Source organism: Quercus suber, unplaced genomic scaffold (genome assembly GCF_002906115.3).
Source record: "Quercus suber isolate HL8 unplaced genomic scaffold, Cork oak 2.0 scaffold_346, whole genome shotgun sequence".
In the NCBI taxonomy this organism is placed as follows: domain Eukaryota; kingdom Viridiplantae; phylum Streptophyta; class Magnoliopsida; order Fagales; family Fagaceae; genus Quercus; species Quercus suber.
In genome coordinates, this window is record NW_027069798.1 from 213,743 (window position 1) to 228,650 (window position 14,908).

At 36.6% G+C, this 14,908-nt stretch overlaps 2 protein-coding genes and 1 pseudogene across 3 annotated transcripts; 1 reads left to right on the plus strand and 2 right to left on the minus strand.

The window, feature by feature from the left end:
* Nucleotides 1-403: 403 nt before the first annotated feature.
* Nucleotides 404-6,777, minus strand: LOC111997689 (3-phosphoshikimate 1-carboxyvinyltransferase 2). 2 transcript variants are annotated; one of them, XM_024029809.2, is made up of 8 exons: nucleotides 6,158-6,773; nucleotides 3,954-4,198; nucleotides 3,458-3,611; nucleotides 2,466-2,680; nucleotides 2,276-2,393; nucleotides 1,618-1,828; nucleotides 950-1,011; nucleotides 404-844 (listed from the first exon to the last, which is right to left on the minus strand). In XM_024029809.2, exons 1-8 carry the CDS (start codon nucleotides 6,494-6,496, stop codon nucleotides 626-628), a joined length of 1,563 nt encoding a protein of 520 aa, XP_023885577.1. In that variant the 5' UTR covers nucleotides 6,497-6,773; the 3' UTR covers nucleotides 404-625. The 2 variants fall into 2 exon arrangements, with proteins under 2 accessions (XP_023885577.1, XP_023885576.1); XM_024029808.2 differs by having other exon boundaries at nucleotides 404-1,011; nucleotides 6,158-6,777.
* A 5,693-nt stretch (nucleotides 6,778-12,470) lies between these two features.
* The window catches only part of LOC136061235 (3-phosphoshikimate 1-carboxyvinyltransferase 2-like), a 20,607-nt pseudogene continuing 18,169 nt past the window's right edge, over nucleotides 12,471-14,908 (minus strand).
* Nucleotides 12,925-14,848, plus strand: LOC111997690 (3-phosphoshikimate 1-carboxyvinyltransferase 2-like). The gene is made up of 4 exons (XM_065759925.1): nucleotides 12,925-13,172; nucleotides 13,246-13,363; nucleotides 13,807-14,017; nucleotides 14,764-14,848. Exons 1-4 carry the CDS (start codon nucleotides 12,925-12,927, stop codon nucleotides 14,772-14,774), a joined length of 588 nt encoding a protein of 195 aa, XP_065615997.1. The 3' UTR covers nucleotides 14,775-14,848.

The window sequence follows — 14,908 nt, forward strand, 5'->3', positions numbered from 1 at the left end:
TAATTGTTCTTTCCTATTTTCGCCCCAGAGAAAAACTCTCTCCCCAATTGCCGCTAGCTAAGCTTCTTATAAATTTGGAGTCAGAGGAATTGACGTCTTGCCTTATTATTTCTACATGATTAACCCCCACTTTAGTATCTGATTTCGAGTGAAATTATAGAAGGTCGTGCTGTGTTTTCAAGTGAAAAATAATGAAGTTTTCTTGACAATGCAGCCCAACATTAAGGATGTTGCCATCGAAAGGGAAACAGCTCATAGTAGGAGGCGAATCTAGTGAGGCTGATGCCTTATTTGAAGTAAAAGCCGTAGGTTCTGGCATTGATGCTAAAATATATGGCCCCTGTTTGATCTCTTGCCTTGATAACAAGGAACAAAAGAAAAATGCAAAAGATAATAAGAAGAATCATGTGAAGGTTTGCCAGAGAGAAACTGCATTGAGTAGAAAATATATTTCAGTCTTACAAACAAGAAGCTCAACTTGCAATTACATATAATAAAAAACTATAAGGCAATATAAAAAAAAAAAAAAAAAAAAAAAGGGTGGCCTGGATACCTGCCGCTTTGGTTGCGGTGACAGGTCACATGGATATCTTATCTTTCATACATTTATATGTAAATGGCCTGTTCAATGCTTTGTAAACCTCTGGAGGACTTCAAAGTAGTCCGGGAATGTTTTCCGGGTGCAACCAGGGTCCTTGATGGTGACTGGAACATCTCCACAGGCAGCAAGTGAGAATGCCATGGCCATTCTGTGATCATCGTATGTGTCGATAGCTGTCACATTGAGATTTTCCGGCGGAGTGATCACACAATAATCCAGCCCTTCTTCAACTGTTGCTCCCAGCTGAAATATGAAAGCCCATACGTTAGTGAAAGTAATACTAGAAAAATAAAAGAATAGGAAAACAAAGCAGAGGGATTTCAAATTTACACAGCCACATGAACTTACCTTCCTGAGTTCTGTGCAAATGGCAATCATCCGTTCTGTCTCTTTCACCCTCCAACTTGCCACTAGAAAAATAGGAAAATCAAGAGATTAAGGGATGTGTTTGGTATCAGCCATACATCCAAATTATACGGTTTCTTATGATGCACTAGCTTTCTCAGATGATTATATAATATCAGATTCTGGCTTCAGCAGAATAAGAAGTAGTTCACAACTTCTACCTACTACAAGCAAAGAGTCCATTGTTCTGCCCCCTTTTTTATGTGAAGGTTCCTATTAATGAATAGATCAATTTATTAGATTTAAAGGTGAGGGCCCATCATATGGTGGCCATCTGTCATTATCAATGTGCCTGCATCAGGTTTATGACACAAGGTCCAAGAAATTAGGAGTTCCACTAATCTCAGCAAGTACTCAACTTCACAGCCATTTTCTACAATAGAAGGGCCTAAATTATACACCTATTTTCCACATTGGAAAAGACTAAATGGAACCCCAAATGCTGATCACGGATTCATTGTTGATGTTCCCTGTGAAATTCATGAAGTACAGGGTAACGGGCAAATCCAAGGTTCTATGCATTTACCTTCATTACCACTTAACAACTAAAAGGCTAGAATTTTATTTTATTTTTTATTTTTTTGGTGTTCCATAACAAAAAACCACCATACCATCTCTTATAACAGTTGGTCCATCAGCGAAAAGGGCAACTACAGCAAGAGTCATCGCAACATCTGGCATTTTGTTCATGTTGACATCAACAGCTTGCAAGTGTTTTCTTTTGGAAGAATCTCGAGGTGGTCCAGTGACTGTGACACTAGTCTCTGTCCAGGTAACTTTAGCACCCATCTTCTCAAGAACTTCTGCGAATTTTACGTCTCCCTTGATAAACGAAAAAATATGGTAAAATGTTAGTTGATTTGGTCTATGTATGTGAAATATAAATAGACATGCAGCACAGAGTAGTCAAAGTAATCAAGGTTGTGGTATTAAATCTGGGAGACATTATGAATCAGTAAGAGCTTTACAAGCAACATTGCATTTCTTCACTTAAAGTGACGCTACTAAATCAGGCTTTTGCCAATTGTCTAGGATTCCCCACTCCTGGCCCTTAATGGCCATGGGAGTCAGAGCCATGTCTCAATCACAGAGTGGTTGATCATCCGAAAAGATCAGCTAAACACAATGGCATTTACTAGATCAACTGCCCAATAATACACATACTCATCAAACAGCACATTTTAGCTAACTCCAGGATTTGGCTCAAAACTGTTCAGCAGATTCACATGAGCCCAAATTAAGCACTAAATATTGGCATCTGTGATTTACCTGCAAACTGCTTGTCCCACAGCCTTCAACAGTAACTGTCCCACCAGTGACTGCGGCACCAGCTAAGAAGTAACTAGCACTTGAAGCATCACCTTCGACATAAGCATTTCCAGGAGACCTAAAATATATTACTATTCTCAGTATAACCTCATTTCACAATGTGCTGGAACTATATGTTAAAGAAACCTACTTGTACTTTTGACCTCCACGGATCAAGAACCGATCCCAGCCATCATTGTGTTCTACAGAGATCCCAAAGCGTTTCATCAGCTTCAAAGTCATCTCGACATAAGGAACGGAAATCAATTTGTCAATGATTTCAATTTCAACATCTCCAAGAGCCAGAGGAGCAGCCATGACCAAAGCAGTCAAGTATTGACTACTAATTGACCCAGAGAGCTTCACCTGCAAACAAAGACACAAAGCATGAAGGATCATGTTGGCTTAATCTTTGCACACAACACCAAAACACAGTAATCTGTTAGACATGCTGACAAAAAACTTAATGAAAGTGGAAGGAAGGATGAAATGAGCGACGTTTTAATTTTTTCAGGAATGAAAATAGAACATGTACTACATTTCAAGGATGAAAAGAGTACTTTTGCCTAATTTATTTCATCCCAAACGTTTTCCACAGCAACTGCGATTTCTAAATTATTACATTGATGGAATGTAACTGAAGCAAACATATTTGACACTTGAGAATTGAAATCCATAATCCATACACTTAAAATTTCCTTAAATCCTGGAAGGTTCTTTTAAAATTGCTAAATATGAACATTAGACGGCCAAGAGTTTAAAATCAAACAAATGAATCATCAACTTCAAAGGAGGAAAGACTTCACTCAGAAAGTTCTCCAAGAAGGATTATGCCCCAACTCACTTGCCAGGTTACAAACCCAATTATCCATTCCTCTATACAAAAGGTAAAATCACTAGTTGAAATCTCAGTGTAGTTATGCAGACCTAATCTTTCTGAACTCGGAATCGCATCACATTAAATTTAAACCTTGCTTCTCAAGGTTATATCTTCTCAAACGCAAAGATATCAATGCAAAAGGACACGGTGTTGTCTTCTCAAATATCTCACAAAGAGAGGGAAAAAAGGGAATGGGAAACTCAACACCTAATCAAACCACATTATACAGAACACTCGTGCAAAAAGATAATGCAGAACCTCACCTTACCCCCAGGAAGACCCCCCTTTCCAAATACACGCACAGGAGGACATTTTGTGCCAAGAAAACAGTCAGCATCTGCACCAAGCTGCTTAAGACCATCGACTAAATCCCCAATTGGTCTCTCTCTCATTCGAGGCACCCCATCAAGTATGTAGCTGAAATATATTGAATGGTATAAAAGGGTCAGCAAGTGTAGGAAGTATAACAGTAATCGAGACAAAAGACCATTTCTTGTCTAAATATCTTTCTTTTTTTTTTTTTAATTGGTAAGTTACACAAACACACACACTCGGTGGGTCTTGAACCCATGACCTCACCCTCCATCCCAATATTATGGTAGAAGGAAGTGCCAATTGAACATATCTTGGACTTGGACTCAATCTGAATATCAAGGCTAAAGAGGAACAAAAAACAGTGTAGTATAAAGATAAGAGTCCTATTTTGTAATATCACAGCATTCCTTCTAGTGGGGCAGGAATTTCATAATTCAGACAGACCTTGAATGTCCACCAGCAACGGTAACTGCAGCTGTCAATGGCCGCATTGCTGTTCCGGCATTTCCAAGGAAAAGTTGAATTTCATCCCTTGATTCTTTACCCACTGGAAAGAGACCACCACAGCCTTCCACAATTGCTCTTTTTATTGCCTTGTCTTCTTCCACATGTAGTCCTAGGGTTTTCAATGCGCCAAGCATGTAATGAATATCTTCACTATCCAACAAGTTGTCTACAACAGTTGTTCCCTGAACAATAAATAAAAACAAAAATTAATGTATGCCAAATGACTGCATTTGATTATGATTTATGAATAAAAGTTAAACAAGTTCATAATTTACAATCAATTTCTCTATCTAATGCATTTCTTTTTCACCTAAACAGACAGAAGCAAATGATCTAAACGAAGACTACTTCAGAGTTCAAAGGACATTTCATGCCATGTTCCTATGTCTGGGGAAAACAAAGAACGATATAAAACAATTTTTTAAAGGAAAAGGAATGAGGTGAGGCACATTAAGTGGCTGTTTGGAATAGAATTGAAAATGGACAGCTTGAAAAAGATGTTCCTAGAAAATAGAAGAATTTAGAAAGCTGTACTTGAAAAAAACAGTTATGAACCACCCTCCAAAACACTATGTCCCTTATCTTCCCATAAGTATGCTTCCTTTCCCACTAACCGCTCTTAGCCAATGTTCATGGCAAGCCCCTCATCAACGGCCCTCAACCATATTCATCATATCACAGAGGGTTCAAACCGACCTAACAGACCTTCAATACATATTTGATCCATGTAGAATCATAAAAAAAATCTTGAGGGATCATACTTTGATTCATAATCACTATCAAACTTTTGGGATAATAATTTATATCTCCTCTTTTTGATAGTCATATACAATTCACATATCCATATGAAACTGAAACCATGAGCTTACCCTCCATCTATTGTTCACGCGGGAAGCATATGACATTGGTCCAAAGGATATGCCATAAACTTAAAACTAAGCACATCAAATTTCTTGAGTTCTAAAACGACAAGGTGAACTCGCCATTGAAGATGGAAAACAACTACATTAAGAACTTGAATCAGAGTTTTATTTTTTTTCAAAATTTAAAGCAGAAATCATAATTCAGAAAGAGAGACACACCAATACACATATATATCAAACTCATCAAGGCCAATCTCCTATATTTTCTTTTTAATGACTCTTCTCAGCAAGCAAACAGATAATCAATTTAATTTTAATAATGAACACACATCACAGGCTACAACTGCAACTACAATAATTTGGTTAGCAAAGCTAAAATGACCTGCACTCCTCTGGAACCATCAATTCCAAAAATTAAGCTAGATACTCTCTTTCCCCATTTCTCATAAACTAAGCTCAGCCTAAATATTAAGAATTAAAACTAAATTAAATTTATAAAATTTAAAAAAAAAAAAAAAAAAAAAAAAAAAAAAAAAAAAAAAAAAAAAACCTCCAGAACTCTCTTATCTTTCCCTCACTCCTTTCCATATCGAAACAGAGAATTATTTAATTTCAAGCACAGCCCAGATGCTAAGCAAACAACATATGCTATTCCCCCTCTCAACAACTCAATAAAAGTGTATAACCCAAGTACAAAAAATCATCTTCTTCTTAATTTTTTGGTAACAAAGGCTAGCATTAAAAACTAAAGAGTTTGATTACAAGACACGCTGTGTGTGTCATATTACATTCCCAAAATGTCTAAATATTAACAGTAGGGCTACATCAGAGGGGGGAATCAAAAACAACAAAATCTTGGGACTGTCTTACACCCCTTATTGCAAGTGCATCAGCACATTTGCTTGCTTCTCTGTAACAGTGCTTAATTATCTTCCCTCCCATAAAACTCATTCTCCTTAGGTCCCTCAAATTAAAAATGTTTGATTCTAGTCCTCCAAATTTTCAAAATGTAACAATTTAGTCCCTCCATCTATTTTTCCGTTAAGTGACTACCAGAATGCTGAGACCAAAATCAAACCAACCCCATATTTTAGGGACTAAAAATGCAAGTAAGAAATGGACGGCAAATAAACAAAGGTACTAAATTGTTACAAAATTGAATTGACCCCATATTTGAGGGACCAGTCATGCAATTTACCCTACGAAAAAACAGAAAAAAATAGATTATAGTTTCCTACATTTTCCTACACTTTCTCAACAACCAAACATTAAATATACCTCAGATAGAGCAGCCAGAAGCAGAATCCGATTAGACAGTGACTTGGACCCCGGCAACGTAATAGTGCCGGAGATATCTTTGATGGGTTGCAACACGATCTCCGGTACCGTTGATGGCTTCTCAGCTGTGGCAACTGAAGCATAAACCCTAAATGTACCAACTTTATCACTACCCACCACGCCCACATGCTTATGATTCAAAGTCAAAGACTTTGATGAGCCCAAAAACTGTGACCCAAAAGAGAGTGAACTCAGAGATTTGGGTTTTTGGGTTTTGGGATTGCTGTGAAAGATTTGGGTGTTTTGAGCACCATTGCAGATTTTGCTCACTTGAGCCATTTTTATCTCTCTCTCTCTCTCTCTCTCTCTCTCTAAAACTAAAGCTTTCTCTCTCTTAAACTCTCTATTTTCTCGAATGGGTTTTGGTTTTGGTGCAATGGGTGTGTTTGTTGAATTGGACTGACTATGTGAGGGGAGAGTTCACCAAACCAAAAAGCACTGCTACCAGAAAATTCGAGAATGTACTTTGTTTTGTTTTGTGCTATGAGCGCTTGTACGTTGCGCTTGAAATGTTGTACCAATGTGGTTGTTGTATAATGTAATGTGGTTTTTTTTTTCTTTTTTGGCTGAGCAGATTGAGAATGTATTTTAATAAGTGGGGGGTTGTTGGAAAACTGTACAGGTTGAGGTTGGTAGGGGTGGCTCCAATTTGCAGTCACTCTCTCTCACCAACCTCACGGATCCATATCCCGTGCAATACGCCAATACCTAGGGTATTGCACGGTGTACAATACCTCTTTTGTCCTCTTTGTCAGCCGTAGATCTAATCTAATGACTTAAAATATTGACACCCTAATGGGACCAACTTGCAACTTGTAAGAAATTTTAGAAAATAAGAAATTAATAAATCAATTAAATAACCAACACCAATGAAATCTCAAAATTAAACCAATGAAAAATTGGCATGTCAGTTTGAAAAAGCCTTGAACATGAGATCAGGATGTACCACCAAGGGTTGTGTACTAGTGATTATTTGACTTACTTATTAAAGTGGTTTGGGATGAAAATCCCATGTTTGAATCTCATAATTTTTTTTTTCAAATAATCTTAAATATCAAACCATTTAGTTAGTTGTCACGTTTCAAAATAATATGAGAAACTAGCATCTCAAGATATAAAATAAAACTCGAGTTTTTAAGTCTCGATTTGTAAGCTGTGGCATTTGACATGGAAAAAAAATCTATGTGGAACTCAAGTTTTTAAGACTCGAGTTCACCATTTTATTTTCCTTCTTCTTCCTTGCGTTCTTTTGACCCAGCGTTCTTCTTCGTGCATATCTGAAGACCAGATCATCCAATCGCCCACCCAGCATTCAATCGTCCAATCAAAGCTCCAACGTTTTTCATTCTTCGTTTTTCCTTTTCAAATTTGTTCTTCCTCTGTTCTTCGTCTCTGTTCTTCATCAGATCGTTCAGCCTGTTCTTCTTCAGGTCAGTTCTTCAAGTACCAAAATCAAGTCTTAGAGACTCAGTTATGCTTTTTAGAACTTGAGTCTATAAGACTCAAGATCTATTTGGCATCATATTCCAACTCACCAACTAGGAATTGAGTCTTTAACCCTCGAGTTTTAAACTGAAATCAAGTCTATAAAACTCAAGATGCTAGTTTGCAATTTTCTTCCAACCGCATGTTAACTTATGATATTCTTTCTCCCCACTATGCTAGTCTGCAAATTCCCTCTTGAATCTCACAATGGAAGCGTTTTGCTAGTAGGCCTGAACCTAATGGGTAGGATATTATTATAATAACAGTTGGGAAGCCATTTTAGTTGCTCCCTCATGCTCTTTTTAATTTTTTTAACAATTAATAAAGCTATTTAAAAAGTAAATAAACTAACTTTTAAATTTTTATTATACATTTAACATGAAAATTAAGAAAGATTATATCTTTTAAATAAAAATTATACAAATAAACTATTGAAAACAACTGTATACATGTACCAAGTGTAGACCCAATGATGCTCCATTTGATGATTCAAAGAGTAGCATATTTTGCACCATCTTTAAAGGTTCATTTGAACCTATTTTTTGGGTAAGTAATAGGTGCCAACTTAAAACTTTGGTAACCTTGATTATCATGTGTGATGTTTTCGACTATTCCACTTCCTATTTATGAGAAATCTTGAAAACCTATAAGTTTGATGTTTCTTTTGTTTCATCTAGGGCAACATATTTTACATACAAATTCACTAAATTACTTGGTCTTTGAAGCTTTAAAAAAAAAGTTTGTGCCAACACAACTTTCTCGGTAATTAGACAAAAGCTTGATCTTTTAAAGTATAATGTATTAATTTTGTCCATAACTTATGTGTTAGAGTCTAATTGTGTCTCTAAAATATAAGTTGTGTTAATTTAATTTATGAAATCTTAAAAACATTTTAATATACTTTTACAACCACTTGCAAGTACCTACCAAAATCTTACCAATCATGCGTGTTTCAAACTAATTATATGTTGAATTGCCCGATTTTATATAAAAAAAAAAAAAAATCATGAAAATCATTATTGTAGGGGTACTGGGCCTAGGAGCTCATTATCCATGTATATATTAGGCCTAAAGCCCAAGCCAAGGACTAAAAGTCGTCCGAGGAGGAGTAAACATTATCAAGGGAGTTCGTGTTAGTAGATGAAGAGGTCAATTTTGGTCATAATGGCACAAGAGGGTGGGCCGAGGACAAATGTCACCTCAGCTAACCAAAGCTGAGGTTCGAATAAGTGGTCTGCTATCTAGGGGAACATTCTAGAGAGTTCCATTGGTATGGATGAGCATTGCAGAAACATAGAACACAAGGGAGTCCTAAAATATCTAAGAAGAAGGTTGCTACTACCGCATTGAATGCTCTGCAGCTAATTTTTTGACTGCATTAATGTGGAGAAGACCCCCTGAACAGTATTGTATTGGCTTCCCTAACACACAAAGGGTCTGAGAGGGTGTCCGATGGGACAAACACTTAAGTAGTAGCTTGGATGGTCAACAAGCGGAGAGCTAAGATTGTCTAAAGAGAACTATATAATGGAAGAGACCCTCCACAGTAAAGGGATCGAGAAATCAAGAAAGAAACACTATAGCTATCAGGAACTAAACTTGTAATCAAACTTAAGAGCAATACATAAGAACTGATCTCCTCGGATCGTGTAGAGGACGATTTTCTGTAGTTAAAACTTGTCTATCTTTTTTTTTTCTTGTCATTCGAATCCACCTTATTTGTTGTCCAACTCATTTTAGCCTAGTTTTGGGCTTCTTGGGCCTAAGTTCATCCACCTTTTGGGTTAGAGACTCAAATATGGTCCTTACAATTATGTTTAAAGAAAATTCAATGTTCTCATAAAAAATAAAATAAATTAAATATTGAATAATTGTTGGACACTTGTTAAAAAGAGAACGATACTTGTGTTATCAATCTTGGTTTAAAAAAAGAAAAAGAAAAAAGAAAAAAGAAAAAAAAGAGTAAGTGTACTCTTTGATTTGTATGAATAATTCTTCTTTCCCCATTGAGCTATAACCATATACAAGAAATTGGATATTGGTATATTACAAAGCATCACAGCCTACCACCTACCATTTTCCATTATTTGCTCTCACTAATTCATAACGTTCAGAGACTCCGAGTCAGAGACCATCTTTGCTTGTCCCACCACAGGGACAGGTAACATGATCAAGATTCAAGACTCATGATTAAATGGTTATCAAAAAAGACTCATGATTAAATAGAGATGAGCCATTCCCATCATGATTCAACCTACTTCACTGGATTTTTTATTTATTAAATATTCCTGGTTTTAATTTGAGGGAAATGTCAAATTTAATAAGAATGATTATAGGTTAATTTTTCTTAGATGAGTGCAAAAAAAATGCGAATAATAAAAAATACCATTAGTAACATAAAAACTTTTACCTTTCCTTAAATTGTTAAGATAACATGTTATGATTGGTCATAATAAAAATGATGTGAGATCATAGAAATGTAATGTTATGCTACTCACAACTTGATATCTCACCAAATTGTAAGATAAGTTATGAAAAAGTTTATGTTATGACATTACTCAATGAAAAAAAGGATGAAAATTAGGCATGGGTCTTTAGGTATCGTACTTTAAATTCTTTAATTAAATTTTATTGTGTACTTGTTTTTAAAGGAAAGAATTTGACCAAAACCCAGTTTAACTCAGAGCACATGCCGAGTAATAATAAAACAACTCCCCTCTATATGTCCAAAAAAAATTATTTGGATTTGATGTTATTGTACCGTTCAATTATCACCTCAATGTGTAAGAGAATACTTAAAAAGGTTAAAGGTTAAAATATTAAAAAATAAACTTAAACCAGGTACCGACATTAAAAGTGATTTATTTAAAACCCTTGAAATTATAATTGCATAGTGCAATAACAGCTATTGCACCGAATCTCAATCTACTATTCATATTTTAATGCACAAAATAGAACATTGATTTTTTTTTAATGGGTTAATTGTAGTCCCCCCTTTAATTATTGGCTTCACTTCATTTCTTTCCCTATTCTTTAAAATCAACCAATGTTTCCCCTAAACTTTTGTATATAGGCAAATCACCCTTTCATTACAAAACTCCACTAAATTCATTTTAACGCATGGAGTGATTTGCAAATTTCCAATACATAAGAGGGAAATTGCTTGGTTTTAAAGTTTAAGGGAGGATTAGAGTAGACTCATAGTTAAGGGGGATCCAACAGTAAGTCCGTGTTATGATTAATGGTTTAGAGAGGGGATAGAGGAAGTTGTGGGACTCATATGCAAAAATGCCAGACTCTGTTGGCAGTTTTGGAGGCAAGCTCAAAGAAAGAGAAGGGGGGGGGGGGGGGGGGGGGGGGGGGGGGGGGGGGGGGATTTGAGCAACGGCCAGCACTAGGGAAATGATATTGGGTGCCTGTTCTATGGAACAAGCCTAGGTTACGAACCTCTTTTGGGTGGTGCGTTAGTTTTAGGATTAGCTACTTTGAAGGAGCTAGGCCTCCAAGAAAGAGAAGGATAATTGAGGGAGAATTGAGAACCAAGAGAGTAGAACTTTATTATTATTTTGCTTAATGAGATTCCAAGAGGCTCAACCTGAATTAGAGCTACTCTGAAGCTATTATTTCCATATTGGTGTCTATGAAAATGTTGTGGAAGTCAAGACCAATAACAAAAATGTTGTGGAAGTCAAGTAAAGATTAGATCATTTGTTTGTTTGGGTGATCAGCATGGGTGATATGTTAATAAAGCATAATTTTTTACGTATAAGTTTTGAAGAGTGACAAGAGCCTCGTTAGCTCAAATAGCACCTGTTTTTCCCAAAAAAAAAAAAAAAAAAGCTAGCACCTACTAATGTTTCCAACAAAAACATTCATGATTCAAATTCACCCACCCCCAACTACTAAATTTTCAAAGTTTTGAAGAATGATTAATTTGTCAAGACCTCCCCACCATTTTCTTGGAGATGGGGTGGGAGAGGGAGGTGATCAGTGTGAGAAAAGCCTGCACTAGATATCTGAAGACATTGTTTCTATGTTGTCGGTCCAAGAAATGCCTGCAGTGAAGGTTGTTATGGATTATTTATCAATAAAGCATCAATTTGTGAAATAGGGAAAAGTGCAAGAGCTAACTTGTACAGTAGTTGGTGATGAGAATAAGTCCCTTATTCGGATTGTTAATTACTTACTTCGGCCAAATGGGGTTGCTTTGTTTGTATCAAGTATAGGTATGGATTTGTGGTTGAGAGGTTGGTGCTTAGCTGATTCAGATTGGATATGTCATCATCTGTAGGAAGCTACGGGAAACATGAACATGGTAGAAAAATAATTATTGAAATGGGGGAAGAAGGCTCTGTCAGTGGTCAAGAGTCATGGGAACAATTCATTTTTTAATTTTTCTTCCCTATTTTTTCCCCCCCAAAGAAAAATTACTTCTCCCATATTGCAGCTGGCTATGCTTGTTATTAATTTGGAAACAGAGAAGTGGATCCCCACTACGCATATGATTTCAAGTGAAATTGGAGCAAGTTGCACTGTGTTTTCAAGTGAAATTAATGATGTTTTCTTGACAGTGCAGCCCAACATAAAGAATGTTGCCATCGAAAGAGAAACAGCTCATAGTAGGGGGCGAATCTAGTGAGGCTGATGCCTTATTTGAAGTAAGCCATAGGTTCTGGCATTGATGCTAAAATATATGGCCCCTGTTTGATCCCTTGCCTTGACTATAAGGAACAAAAGAAAAATGCATAAGATGATAAGAAGAATCATGTAAAGCTTTGGCGCGTACGTGCGCACACACAGAAGAGAGACCGCATTAAGTAGAAATTGAATTACAATCTTACAAATAACAAGCTCAACTTACATTTATATATCACAAAAGTTTTGAGGCAATATAGAAAAATAGTGTAGGCTAGCTACCTGCCGCTTTGGTTGTAGTAAAAGGGCTGTTCAATGCTTTATAATCCTCTGGAGGACTTTAAAGTATTCTGGGAATGATTTTCGGGTGCAACCAGGGTCGTTGATGATAACAGGAACATCTCCACAGGCAGCAAGTGAGAATGCCATGGCCATTCTGTGATCATCATATGTGTCAATAGTTGTTACATTGAGATTCTCAGGTGGAGTGATCACACAATAATCTGGTCCTTCTTCAACTGTTGCTCCCAACTGATATACGAAGCCCATATGTTATTGTTTTGTGTTGTGTGCAAAGATTAGCCAACATGATCCTTCATGCTTTGTGTCTTTGTTTGCAGGTGAAGCTCTCTGGATCAACTAGTAGTGTATTCTTGACTGCTTTGATAACGGCTGCTCCTCTGGCTCTTGGAGATGTTGAAATTGAAATCATTGACAGGTTGATTTCCGCTCCTTATGTTGAGATGACTTTGAAGGTGGTGGAACGGTTTGGGGTCTCTGTAGAACACAATGATAGCTTGGATCGGTTCTTGATCCGTGGAGGTCAAAAGTACAAGTAGGTTCTATAATATATAGTTCCAACACTTTGTGAAATCAGGTTATACTATTGAGAGTGGTAAATATTTTAGGTCTCCTGGAAATGCTTATGTCGAAGGTGATGCTTCAAGTGCTAGTTACTTCTTAGCTGGTGCAGCAGTCACCGGTGGGACAGTTACTGTTGAAGGCTGTGGGACAAGCAGTTTGCAGGTAAATCACGGATGCCAATATTTAGTGCTTAATTTGGGCTCATGTGAATCTGCTGAACAGTTTTGAACCAAATCCTGGAGTTAGCTAAAATGTGCTGTTTGATGAGTATGTGTATTATTGGGTAGTTGATCTAGTAAATGCCATTGTGTTTAGCTGATCTTTCAGATGATCAACCACTCCGTGATTGAGACATGGCTCTGACTCCCATGGCCATTAAGGGCAGGAGTGGGGAATCCTAGACAATTGGCAAAAGCCTGATTTAGTAATATCACTTAAGTGAAGAAATGCAACGTTGCTTGTAAAGCTCTTACTGATTCATAATGTCTCCCAGATTTAATACCACAACCTTGATTACTTTGACTACTCTGTGCTACATGTCTATTAATATTTCACATGCATTGACCAAATCAACTAACATTTTACCATATTTTTCGTTTATCAAGGGAGATGTAAAATTTGCAGAAGTTCTTGAGAAGATGGGTGCTAAAGTTACCTGGACAGAGACTAGTGTCACAGTAACTGGACCACCTCAAGATTCTTCCAAAAGAAAACACTTGCGAGCTATTGATGTCAACATGAACAAAATGCCAGATGTTGCGATGACTCTTGCTGTAGTTGCTCTTTTTGCTGATGGACCGACTGCTATAAGAGACGGTATGTTGGCCTTTTCGTGGTGGAGAAAAATTAAGAGTATTTTGGCCTTTGTTAAGTGGTGGTGAAGGTAAATGCATTGAACCTTGGATTTGCCAGTCTCCCTGTACTTCATGACTTCATAGGGAACATTAACAATGAACTTGTGTTCAGCATTTGGGGTTCCATTTCTTTTCCATTTTGGAAAATAGGTGTATAATTTAGGCTCTTCTATTGTAGAAAATGGCTGTGAACATAAACTTGATGCAGGCATATTTACAATGACAGATGGCCACCATGTGGTGGCCCTCACCTTTAATTCTAACAAATTGACCTATTCATTAATGGGAAGCTTCACATAAAATAGTTAAATTAAAAAAAAAAAAAAAAAAAAAAAAGGTATAAAAAAGGCAAGCCTAGACTCTAGAGAACAGTGGACTCTTTGCTAGTAGTAGGTAGAAGTTGTGAATTAGTTTTGTTGTGTGTTTGGCTTTTGCTTATTTGTTTCTTTTTTTACTTTTTGTCTTAGTTTTTTGCAAATAATCTAACTTTTAACCTTTTAGAAATAGGTTAGCATTTAGTTTTTTGTAACACATTTTAACGTAAAAGTTACCAAAAACTTTTTTTTTTTTTTATTCACCATGCAAATAAGTTGTTCCAAACACATAATCATCTAGTAAGCTACTGCATCATAAGAAATCATACCATGCACATTTTGGATTTATGGCTGATAACACACCCTTGGTCTCTTGGTTTTCCTATTTTTATAGTGGCAAGTTGAAGAGTGAAGGAGACAGAACGAATGATTGCCATTTGCACAGAACTCAGGAAGGTAAGTTCATTTGGCTTTCTTTACATTTGAAATCCCTCTGCTTTGTTTTCCCATTCTTTTATTTTCTAGTAGCATTTGCACTA

Bases quoted from the DNA above. Each gene is read 5' to 3' on its own strand.
- LOC111997690 (XM_065759925.1), top strand. From the start codon at position 12,925: ATGATCCTTCATGCTTTGTGTCTTTGTTTGCAGGTGAAGCTCTCTGGA. The intron at 13,173-13,245 runs GTAGGTTCTATA...TAAATATTTTAG, and splicing joins CGTGGAGGTCAAAAGTACAA to GTCTCCTGGAAATGCTTATG. The intron at 13,364-13,806 runs GTAAATCACGGA...TCGTTTATCAAG, and splicing joins GTGGGACAAGCAGTTTGCAG to GGAGATGTAAAATTTGCAGA.
- LOC111997689 (XM_024029808.2), bottom strand. From the start codon at position 6,496: ATGGCTCAAGTGAGCAAAATCTGCAATGGTGCTCAAAACACCCAAATC. The intron at 4,199-6,157 runs GTATATTTAATG...TTTATTGTTCAG, and splicing joins TTCTGGCTGCTCTATCTGAG to GGAACAACTGTTGTAGACAA. The intron at 2,394-2,465 runs GTAGGTTTCTTT...AATATATTTTAG, and splicing joins CGTGGAGGTCAAAAGTACAA to GTCTCCTGGAAATGCTTATG.